General features: G+C 44.6%; 1 protein-coding gene across 1 annotated transcript in view; it reads right to left on the reverse strand.

The window, feature by feature from the left end:
- Positions 1–12,563, reverse strand: part of LOC144733522 (mannosyl-oligosaccharide 1,2-alpha-mannosidase IA-like) — a 91,104-nt gene that overhangs the window by 64,810 nt on the left and 13,731 nt on the right. Inside the window, exon 2 of the mRNA XM_078615454.1 lies at positions 10,361–10,457. Within this exon, the coding sequence (XP_078471580.1) occupies positions 10,361–10,457 (97 nt within the window). The remainder of the gene's footprint in view (positions 1–10,360; positions 10,458–12,563) is intronic.

Genomic DNA, 12,563 nt, shown 5'->3' on the forward strand with positions numbered 1-12,563 from the left:
CAATTCAGTGGTTACTGTCGCGCAAGAGTGCAAAATTAATGCGGCAGATTTTGGTATTTGGCACATTTATATTACCAAAAAAGACTCGGTATTCTGAAAACTTCGGTCTAAAGGCTAATAACGTTTTTCTTATACCAACATGAGCTAATCTTACCCTAAAAGTGACCAACCACGATTGTTTGTAAGGGCAATGCGCCACTTGCACATCAAGCCAATGAGTTCGCAACTAAATCCCTACTCTTTGATTTTTTCGGTAAAGTCACGTAGGTAAAAATATATAAAATAAATTAAAAATGAAAACAACTAAATTAAATCACGACGTTTCAGGCGCAACACAAGCGTCCTTCTTCAGGTGGGGACGACGTAGCGAAAGCACAAACGCTTAAGTGTGTCTCAGAGATGGCTTTGACGAGGGATTATATAGTCGCGGGGCATGGAGGGAGGGGGGCCGAAACGTCGTGATTTTATTTATTTGTTTTAATTTTTATATATTTTTTACCTACATGACTTTACTGAAAAAACCAAAGAGTATGGATCCTTGCAGTCACGAAAAACTTCAAATCTAGAAAACTAAATCCCTGCCTAATGATACAAACCCCACCATTTTAAACGGCGCTGTTCGGTCCATTTTATTTCCCTTAATATTCTTACTGTGTGCAGCCAAGGAAAGAGGGCGATGCTATTTGCCAATGTCATAAGGGGTAGCGTCTTCTGGCAGAGGTGAACACCTTGTTGCAAACACACGTGGCTTGTGGTTTGCAGACTTTTTGGGGGGTGGGGGGGGCACCGTTATCAGCACACCAACAGTTCTCAACCAAGATGACACAAGATGAGATTTGTAAACAAAACACAGAAACACCCTCACCGAATCCCGGGAGCTGCTTCACAAGGACTACGACGACTTATCCGCGCAACATTTAAGAGCAGCGGAGAGCGCTTTCAAAGGCGATCGCTCGCACGCGGTGCATCGGGTACCGTAAAGCAACCACCTGAACAAGCCGTTTACATTCTTGACAAAAGCACAAGCAGGCAGAGCATCAAGGCATCTGTGCTCGAGAGGCGAGTTCAGCGTGTTTAAAGGCACTTCCCCGGCAATGTCTCAAGTTTCATTTATTAGGTATAGCCCAGTGAGCCATTCGGCTCTTGAATCGGGGTGCAACCGCAACAAACAAAAAAACATGAACAAGAAAACATCTTAAAGTGACTATGTGCAAACAGAAAATCCAAGAAAAGACAGCAAAATATTGCAGAAAAAGCACCGTACACCAACACCACTGCCACACGCACTGCCACTCGAAAGAGGAATAAAAAAAGGCACCGGCGGCACAGGAGCATTCCAGTGATGAACGGGGTTGATTCAATACGGCATACGCAAAAATATACATGTACGCAAGGAAATATTATTTTTTATCAGCCTTGGTAGCAAAGCCGGGGTGTGACATATACTGCCGAAAGCCACCCGCTTGGGAAATGCACGGCGCTAAACCCGAGGTAACATTAGAGTTCGAACTCAAGTTCAGGTGCCTGTGTGTTGCCCATGTTGCTGATTAAGGATACAGTAAAAATGTATAAAAGCGTGCTATCTGCCGACGTGCCAGGGGACCTTTGAAATCTCTCGTGACGCTGCCCAAACGAACGGGTCGTCATTTTCCGCTGAAAGAGGTACCTGACGTTTTACAAACGGTCACTCGTTAATAAAAATGTTAAGTTTTTCGATACCTCTGCTCAATGCGGGCAGCTTTCATCCTCAGCAGAGAGATACAAGTTGGGAAGGTAAAAGCAGACCCCTCCAACCGCTTACTCGCGCCATGACTGGCAGAAGGCCCTCGTGCGGAGAGAACGCTACGGAGGCCCTCTCCACCAGTTGGTTCTCAACCTCGTTGGCGGCTACTGTGTAACATCCCTTGTTGAATTTTGTTTCAACTGAGTAAAGCAACCCCGCCCCCCATTCCCCCCCCTCCCCCCCCGCTTGCCTGACTCAACGTGGTTCTGAGAAATACAGGTAGTCCCCGAGTTACGATGGTCCGGCTTACGATATTTCGATCTTACGATGGCGATGACAAAATTGCCATCAACAACCTAACATCGTTCAAGTATGCAGACGACGGACAGAATTTTGGCGAGTACAGTACAATATGATACGTTACGATACGTTCAATGCATGTATGATACGTAGCTTTAGCGATTTCATTTTAAGATTACCATGATACGATACGTTCAATGCATGTTAAAAGTTTTTTTTATAGCAGATAGGATTGTTTCCTGAAAAAAACTGTCTATTAAATTGCAGTTCATATAGGTAGGCTAAGAATTTATCTTGTTTTTTTACTTTACATTTTACTGTGCAATACAGTATTGTAATTAATAAATACAGTATATAGTTTATGCAGTACGGTACTGTAAATTGTTCTGTTTTGCTAAATTATCACCATTCTCTAAGACTCCTGGGTAGGCTAGGCCATCTTAGACTTACAATATTTTCGACTTACGATGGGGTCGTCATAACGCATCTCCATCGTAAATACAGGACTACCTGTAAATGTATGGACAATTAGCCAATATTTTAACCAACTGGCCATTTCGTGAGGCATCCTAACGAACTGGTAACCGCTGCCGAATGGGAAAAAAAAAATGTCACCGGACGCCGTGCATGCCTGACGGAATTTGTTCGCGCTCGCTGGATACTCTTGGAAACCCGCATTGTTTACGATAAATGAGTTTAGAATGGTATTTTATTTCGTTCTCGGCTACCATATCGATTTAAATATTACCGTAGTTATTTTATATTGGCAGATCCATACGTGATTATTTACCAATGACTCACATGTATGATATAATTTCACACTTATAAATCACCTCACATACCCCCTGAGACATTGCCACGTACCCCGAGGGATCCAGGTATCCCGGTTAAGAACCACTGGTCTAGAGGGCGTATATTCTGGTCTACTCTGCCATGCTGCTGGCCAGGCGTCTTGGAAGAGGTGGAAATGCCCACACTTTACACCAAAACCACACGTGACCATGCCAATAGACTAACTGTGACATATTCTGATGGGTGGACAGGGGCGGAGGGATTTAATTTTTTTAAACAACGGGCAGCGGCGCGGGGGGGGGGGGATAAACAGCCGAGTACAATCTGCCCAAAGGAAATACTTTGCACGACTGTGACGGAGATGACGACAATAACGACGGAGCAGCGAAAATGCGAGCGCTCAAATTTTCTAAACGGCCACGTCGGCGGTGTCCACCGCCATCGACCTGTGCCGCCCGGGAAATGATCAATCATTCAATTAACGCCATTGGACGTGTGTGCGACGTGGCCACAATACCAAAGTAAGACGGCGCGCACGCTCGCTCGCTCGCTCGCTCGCTCGCTCGCTCGCTCCATCCAAAACACGAGCAGTGGAACGCAAGTCCGTGGTATGAATCGCAAGACTTAAAATGCAGGCGAAGCAAGAAATCTGCACTCAGAAAGCGAGCGGCACAAGACTTAATTAACGAAAAAGCCCTTTCAATCTGCACTCGTCAGTTATGGAAGTACAATAAAGTTAGACTTTAAAACGCTTTCTATTTTTTTTAAGAACGTAGAAAATGTATCCCGAAACAAGCAACACACTACGCTGAACATATATTACTAACTTGCATTTTTGTTAATGAAATGTAAACAGCGTATTAACTTGTGCGTGATATCTCATAAATGTACTACCTTTAAATGACACTTGTTTACAGAAATGAATTCGTGATAGTAATTATCATCGTGACCTTGATAACCAGGATAATGCCATTAATGATTAATTGTAATGTAAGTAAGGCATAATATGCTTTTGTGTTCATTTTATTTCTAAGAAAAATAGTCCAAATTAAGATATGCACCATCGGGTGACTAACAGTGCCACTTCAGCTGTTGGAAATCAAATCCTCTTTGTTCCGCAAGCACATGCTACAAACAACATGTACCAGTGCTCCCACTTCATCAGCTGCTGATGTAAGAGTTGTTTAGTCTTACAAAGCACAGGACTGGATTGTGTATCTCTAAAGGTCTTCCTTCTCTCCAGATGTACAGATTCAATGAATACAATATCCTCAGGCATGCTAAATCCACTGCTGAAATGAAGACCTCCCATATATATTATTTATACGGTGACATCTTTCACAACAGTGATATAATACCAATACCTGCCATTCACCACTAAGTGTCACCACAGTGCCTGTTCCAGGCTAGGTGAACTTTGAGGCCACATGAAGTGTTGAAGGCTGGCTGACAGGTCACGGGACAGACCCAGGTGCCCATGGATCGACTGACTTGGATGACCGGCAGATGCACCAGCTGTGCCCACTAGCGCGCAAACTCACAGCATTTTAGCCGCCCGGCATTCCGCTCATTGTCGTGAGCGTCGCTCCTCTGCCATCCGTTGTTGCTGGAGGACGGCTGCCTCCAACTGACCAGTAGCGTCCTTCAAGAGCCTCCTCCTCGTGCTAGGTGGATCATGCAATCATAATAATGATCCACCTTGCATATGATGATCCACCTAGCACCTGCACACAAGCTGCTGTTCCCTTAAGCTCTGTGTTTCTTGACTACCGTTCTGTCATTATTATTCCAGACCATCTGCCGTCATTTCCATCTCGCGACGTCTCCTGCCCTACTTTTATTGGCAGTTTGAATCATGCCCTCAAACCAACTTGTGTTCTCTAAGCCACGCAAGGGTTCAAAATAAATTCTCGTAAAAATTCTTGCCAGGTAAAATCAAGAATTACAAGGTGACGCACTGTTGAAAGGTCTTGTCATACATAGGCATGACTTAACGAAAGCATGGCGGACGGGAAATATTAATCACGATTAACGCTTGAGGGTGTCTCTGAAGGTCTAAGGCGCGGTGACCTAAAATACGAAGTAGCGAGAGACAATCCGTAAATGCTTCATCCTGTTCCAACTGTTTCCGCAAGATAAGAAAACGTCCTAATGCATCTTTCCGGCGGGCACCCAACTCGGGCCGGTGACCCGCTCAAGATGAACGATCCTTCCCGGCGTACAGTGCGACACGGCAATGCCAGGCTCGAGGGTCATTTGCGATCATTTACCACTGGCCCCAAACGTCACTACCACACATTACCGCAAGACCCCCCCCCCCCACACCGGCCGTGACTTCACCGCGAGAGCAAAGTTGCTGCGCATTTGAAAACTCGTTCATTACGGTGACACATAAGGGGGCACTTGCAAGGGTTTCATGAAGCCTCCTTGGGCTTCCGTTTGTATGGCCACTCGATTGCCGTTCAGGCTGCAGTGTTGCGAGTGATAAATGGAACGAGCTTTTGCGGGCCGCGATCTCGGGCAAGCTGTGATGTACACAATAAATCATTGTGCTGGTTATTCTGGGCATGGTGCATCTTATCTTTGGCCTGGCATGGAGGTTTTCGAGCTATCCAACCTTACCGATTACAGCATGGTGTAATTAGTGTAAAAATCTGCTAGTTTTATTTTCTTATTGTGCCAGTCAGCTGTGATATCCATCCAACCCTCCACACCCCCCCCCCCTCCGAGTTCCAAAACACCATGGACTTTAATTATAGATTTGAAGCTTTCGTGACTGCAAGGATTCATACTCTTTGGTTTTTTCGGTAAAGTCACGTAGGTAAAAAATTTAATGAAATAAATTAAATCACGACGTTCCGGAGGCAACACAAGCCTCCGTCTTCAGGTGGAACACACCACAGCAAAATCACTGGACTTTCTCAATCCCCCCCCCCCGCCACGCTCCCCCCCTCCCCCATGTCAACAGATGTTGTATTGCTTTCAGCCCCACAACCTTCTCAATGCTCGAGAGGCACCACGCGTTTAATAACCGTCCATTTCTGGCGAGAACGTTTACAACAACACACTGGTGATACGCTTTAATTTTCAGATGCACGCACGCTGCGAGTTTCTTGGAGAATGCACACTGAAAGGACCTCCCCCTTGCATAGCAGGGACACCGAACATTTTGCAACCATTTAATTTTCCAGATGGCCTTTATTTCAAAGCATATATGGAAAAAATAACACGAATTCTTACGCCCGATTGAAAAATGGTCAGTATTCGAGCCCTTCAACGGGAAACAAACACAAACACTCACCCTGCACAATCATTCTCCTGTATTACATAACCACGCGGGGAACACAATCCCGTTAAAACTTAATGATATGAACATGAGGTGCATTTGTTATGCTTGCCAATGTATTTAAATTTACCATTTTAAAAAAGGTTACAATGCGCAGGACGGAAGGTGAAAGTACATGTGAAATGCTTAAAATGGCAAAAGATTTGGCTGAGGCCTAACCACAAGCTTCCTTCAGTGACATCTCTGTGCACTGTTAATGTAATAGTAAAACAAACAAAAGCCAGGAAAATACTGCTCTATATTTCTGTTATTCCCAATAAATAAAATGTCCTACCTTATGACACCAACAAAGCAGGCAATTCCTATATCTTCTTTTGTAATAAACATCCGTGTTTTAATGAAGAGATCCAACATGTGCCTTTGTAATTGCGTTGAAGGGGCTCGGTTTATTTATCATTTTTATCCCTTTGTTTGTGCAGCTTTTGGCCGAGGAGAGATGAAACGCACGGAGATCGAGCACTCTCAACGCACGCTCAGGCATCAAAAAGGCTTCCTTTACAAATACAAAGAATCCTCTACGTACGAGCGAGTTAGGTTCCAGAGGTCTATTCATAAGTCGATTTGTTCACAAGTCCAAACTTTACTCCTGTCGATTCTAAACATGTTGTAAGGCATGTACACTAAACATGGGGAATGGCTTTAAAAGTTGTATAATCTCCTGTAGATGTAGATGCCACTATTATTTCCCTTCTACGTGACTTTACCGAAAGAACCAAGAAGATGAATCCCTGCAGTCACGAAAGCTTTAAATCGAAAAATGCCACTGGTTCTTCATGTTATGAACATGTAGATGCCACAATCGCCATCTTTTGCATGGCAGTTGAACTTACAACTCACGGTCCGAACAGGCAACTGGACATACGGACAGGTTCGTTCGTATCTCTGAAAGTTTGCAAGTCGAATATCAGTAAATAGAGGAGTCTCTGTGCAAGACACGGTCCATTCAACGAGGCCACCTTTCTGCACCGGCACAGTGACGGGCGGAGCTATACTTAGTGGATGGCCGCTGAGACCAAATTGTGAATTTGCCCATGATCTTTCCGCGCTACAGGGCACAAAGACGGTGTTGGGAGAATAATTTGCACAGGTAGTTTTTCGCACGGGGCACATTGTGACCCAGGTCGCTGTTGCAAATGAGACTTATTCCCCAGTCTCTCTATAGAGTTCCCAACTTGGTTATATAAATAAACTTGAAAGAGCAGCGTTGTAAAAACAACCACAATTGGCTTGCGTGGGGAGGGGTAGGGAGGGGGGCGGAAGCCTATGCAAGATGGCCAACTTATACAAATGCCACGAGAAAATAGTTATTTCGAAATCTCTCCCTGGCTTGCATCCCTGAAAGGTTTCGTCAGCTTCCGCGGTACACTTGTGCGAAAGGCAAAAAACGCGCAGCCTCCGGTAAATTATATCCAAGCCATGCATGACCACACAAAAAATGCATGAACGGGCGGTGAAAAATAACAAGTGGTAAAAAGGGCATTTCCGAAATATCCCAGACCCACTCTGTCGACTGTTGCCGTGTCAAAATGTCAGCATCTGCTCAAACTGTCTATGCGAATCCACCAGGCGCTGGCGGTGTCAGCTGTCTTAAGATCGAGATGTCGGGAGACATAGTTGCCGGGCTTTCAAAAAAACAACAACCAGCATTTAGCACGTTTCCACCCGGACATCCGAGATGTTTCACACAACACAACACGGACGACGGGCACCGGGCCCATTTCGCCTCAGAGCCCTCGCGCTAACGAGCTCGCACGAGACCGTGAACTTAAGCAACTAAACCAGTTTAACACGTAGTAGGCTTTCATGACCAATTGAGGTTTTTTTTGGGTTAGATCGAGTAAACGCGTGTCATTAAACCCACCACCACCCAACACAGCCAATTAGTAATGTATGTCACGTCAACAAAAGTGCCAATTCGTTACTAGTTCAGCACACCGGTGTGTTGGAGAGTAAACCCACAATTTACAATGACAGTACGACGTTTTGTCGGTAATTACAACCAGCCTCATCAGGTGACAGCCAGAAATGGCAAACGCAACTATTATTTTACCAGGAAAGGCCCACTGAGATGTATAGCTCTTTTTCAGAGGCGACCTGGCCACAAATAATAGCCCAATGAAGTGGCTTATCCGTGTGGAAATTTATAGCAGCAAAAAAACTCTAAAATAATGTTGGTTTTTTAGGGTAAGATCGCGTAAATATAAATGTGTTGTTAAACCCGCCACCACCCGACATAGCCAAGTAGTGAGGTTTGTCAAGTAAACAGAACATGCCAATTCGTTACTAGGACAGCGCACCGCTGTGTTGGATAGCAAATCTGGCTGTCGCCTGATGAAGCTAGTTGTATAATGACTGGCGAAACGTCGTACTCAGATTATAAATGTTGTGGATTTGCTCTCCAAAACACCGGTGTGCTATCCGAGTAACGAATTAGCATGTTCTGTTTACGTGACAAACCTTTCTAATTGGCAGTGTCGACGGTGGTGACCTAAACAACACATTTATATTTATGCGATCTACCCAAAAAATCTACATTGTTGATGACATTGGTCGCGAAAGCCTACGTGTTAAATACCCCAAATATATGTTTATGAATGTGGAGGGGAAAACCAGAGAACCCAGATAAAAATCCACGCAATAACAGAGAGAGACATGCAAACTCTAAATATGCAGGCGTCAGTCGGGATGGAACCCACAACCTCTGCATACCAGGCGAGGTAGTTAACATCTCGCCACGGTGGTGCCCTATCATTAACTTCCATTGTGAGTCTCTCTTATAGATGCCTGCACCTTCCCAGGCCAGCAGAAGCATCAAGATGCACGCCGCCTCATTATTCAGCAAATACACGAGTAGAAATATTGCCTTAATTTATCCAAGTAGCTGCAGCTGCAAGCAGAAATGGAAATAATGACACGAGACCAAAAGAAATGGGAAATTGCTCATCACTGACGCGGTGGAGTCTCGGGAGAAGCACGATGACCGAGTGAAGCAGCAAAAACTTCACGAGTATTTTGCAAGGACGATAAATTGTATTTCGTGACCAAATGAATGAGCCACAGGAGAACCAAGCCTGTGGCAGTGCACTGGCCCACGAACACACCGACAGAGCAACAGTTTCCAAGTAACATAGACACGCAGGAGAAGTCAAACATTAAAGCAAAAGTCAACCATGGTAACCGACTATCCACATTCCCCGCGAGGTAATCATCCAGCATCCTGCGGCTAGATACATCCAGAGGTTGTAAATTTCACCGAGCAGAGAATGATCATTTTGCTAAGAGCAGTCATACCCTACGGGGCCAACGTAACACAATGCCATACAGTGATGTGGCGCGCAGGTCACCTGCCAGCAATTCAATAAATCAGAATAAGAGGAGTGAAGCTGGCAGCAGATTTTCGGCTGAAAGATTCGACGCGGTGATATTGCCGAGCGGTATAGCATGTTCGACATTTGCTGCAGGGGTTCACGAGGTTTGAGTCGAGAGGCCACTCTGGTTAACACCGAGGGTGCATTCGCCGTAATATCAGCGCACGCTGCCTCTTTCCCAGTTTATGTTAAAGATCCCGTGATGTCATTCGCACCGGAGTCATGGGCCAAATTTGAAAGAAAAAATATACTCAGAAATTACTCAGTTGGAATATATACAGAGCAATCATTGCTGCCTACCGTCAAAAATACTTGGCAGAGCCCTCCTGAAAAAGTAATCAACAAAAGTAATAAAATAAATGAATAAAGTATGGTACGAGTGTGAAACAATGCTTCACGCTGCTTTGGTATGCAATACACACCATCGGCAAAAAAATATACATAGATGCATTGCTTTTGGTACTTTATTTCAAAATACGTTCAGGCTAAATGGAATGGTCAACTGGCTCTGCTTAACAGGTCTCGTTAATGACCTTGCGCTGAATTTCCCCAGCGCTCAATTATCTCAATCATCGGACAAACACAAAGTCCAGCAGGGCACGTTGCCACCCACAGGACTTTGTTTCGTCCATTTCAAGCGAAGCCATTGGGCAAGGGCCAGAGTGACCGTAGTCAACGCGTGGCTGTTTACCAGACATGCGCGTTAATGTTTAAAGCAGCGAGGAGTCGTCGTCCTTGTCTGTTTGCTCCAACTGATTAAAGAGATTGCTGCAAAACTGCCGCACGGCGGTTTTTGTTGTTGTTGGCCATTAACATATTTGCAAGGCTCACCGAATATGTTGGTGGTGTGGCTCTTCTTGGCAATGGGCTTCAGCTCATTGGCACCCCAGGCGTACTGCTTGTAGTTGTTCCACGCATGCTTCATCATCTGTACAGCGGAGGGAGAGAAGAAAAAAACCTTGAGAAACATTCTCCATCATCAAACGTGTACGGCGGTGAAATAAGAGAATAAAAAATGAGCGCAAAGACCAATTTAAGCACGGCTCACCAGATGAAAAACACACATTGTACACACATGAATAATTATTCCTTATTTGGCCTAGAGTGAGGGAAAAAGTATTTGATCCCCTGCTGATTTTGTACGTTTTCCCACTGACAAAGAAATGATCAGTCTATAATTTTAATGGTAGGTTTATTTGAACAGTGAGAGACAGAATAACAACAACAAAATCCAGAAAAGCGCATGTCAAAAATGTTATAAATTTATTTGCATTTTAATGAGGGAAATAAGTATTTGACCGGCTCTCAATCAGAAAGATTTCTGGCTCCCAGGTGTCTTTTATACAGGTAACGAGCTGAGATTAGCAGCACACTCTTAAAGGGAGTGCTCCTAATCTCAGCTTGTTACCTGTATAAAAGACACCTGTTCACAGAAACAATTAATCAAACAGATTCGAAACTCTCCACCATGGCCAAGACCAAAGAGCTCTCCAAGGATGTCAGGGACAAGATTGTAGACCTACACAAGGCTGGAATGGGCTACAAGACCATCGCCAAGCAGCTTGGTGAGAAGGTGACAACAGTTGGTGCGATTATTCGCAAATGTCAGAAAAACAAAATAACTGTCAATCTCCCTCGGCCTGGGGCTCCATGCAAGATCTCACCTCGTGGAGTTGCAATGATCATGAGAACGGTGAGGAATCAGCCCAGAACTACACGGGAGGATCTTGTCAATGATCTCAAGGCAGCTGGGACCATAGTCACCAAGAAAACAGTTGGTAACACACTACGCCATAAAGGTCTGAAATCCTGCAGCGCCCGCAAGGTCCCCCTGCTCAAGAAAGCACATATACATGCCCGTCTGAAGTTTGCCAATGAACATCTGAATGATTCAGAGGACAACTGGGTGAAAGTGTTGTGGTCAGATGAGACCAAAATGGAGCTCTTTGGCATGAACTCAACTCACCGTGTTTGGAGGAGGAGGAATGCTGCCTATGACCCCAAGAACACCATCCCCACCGTCAAATATGGAGGTGGAAACATTATGCTTTGGGGGTGTTTTTCTGCTAAGGGGACAGGACAACTTCACCGCATCAAAAGAACGATGGACGGGGCCATGTACCGTCAAATCTTGGGTGAGAACCTACTTCCCTCAGCCAGGGCATTGAAAATGGGTCGTGGATGGGTATTCCAGCATGACAATGACACAAAACACTCGGCCAAGGCAACAAAGGAGTGGCTCAAGAAGAAGCACATTAAGGTCCTGGAGTGGCCTAGCCAGTCTCTAGACCTTAATCCCATAGAAAATCTGTGGAGGGAGCTGAAGGTTCGAGTTGCCAAACGTCAGCCTCGAAACCTTAATTACTTGGAGAAAATCTGCAAAGAGGAGTGGGACAAAATCCCTCCTGAGATGTGTGCAAACCTGGTGGCCAACTACAGGAAACGTCTGACCTCTGTGATTGCCAACAAGGGTTTTGCCACCAAGTACTAAGTCATGTTTTGCAGAGGGGTCAAATACTTATTTCCCTCATTAAAATGCAAATCAATTTATAACATTATTGACATGCGATTTTCTGGATTTTTTTGTTGTTATTCTGTCTCTCACTGTTCAAATACACCTACCATTAAAATTATAGACTGATCATTTCATTGTCAGTGGGCAAACATACAAAATCAGCAGGGGATCAAATACTTTTTTCCCTCACTGTACATCTTCCCAAAATGCGATCGGTTTTATGCCATCCCTGTAAGTGAGTCGCAGTATGAACCATGTGGGTGCTTTAACATTTAAATCTGAAAATCACTTTTTCAGGGATTAAATAACTATGCTGGTTCTTTGTGGATTTTTTTAGACTTATTTAAATTTCAGAAGAGCAGTCTCTGCCAAAAAAAGAATAATAATGAACCTTAGGGGCGCTATAACACGCACCCTATATGACACCTAAGGGACTGGGAAATGCATATATGATTAACGCTGCTTTATATGAGTCAGCCATCAAAGCCAAAATACATTTTGCATTCCAACGCTCACATT

The sequence above is a fragment of the Lampetra planeri genome, chromosome 47, assembly GCF_965212315.1.
Source record: "Lampetra planeri chromosome 47, kcLamPlan1.2.h2, whole genome shotgun sequence".
Lineage (NCBI taxonomy): Eukaryota > Metazoa > Chordata > Hyperoartia > Petromyzontiformes > Petromyzontidae > Lampetra > Lampetra planeri.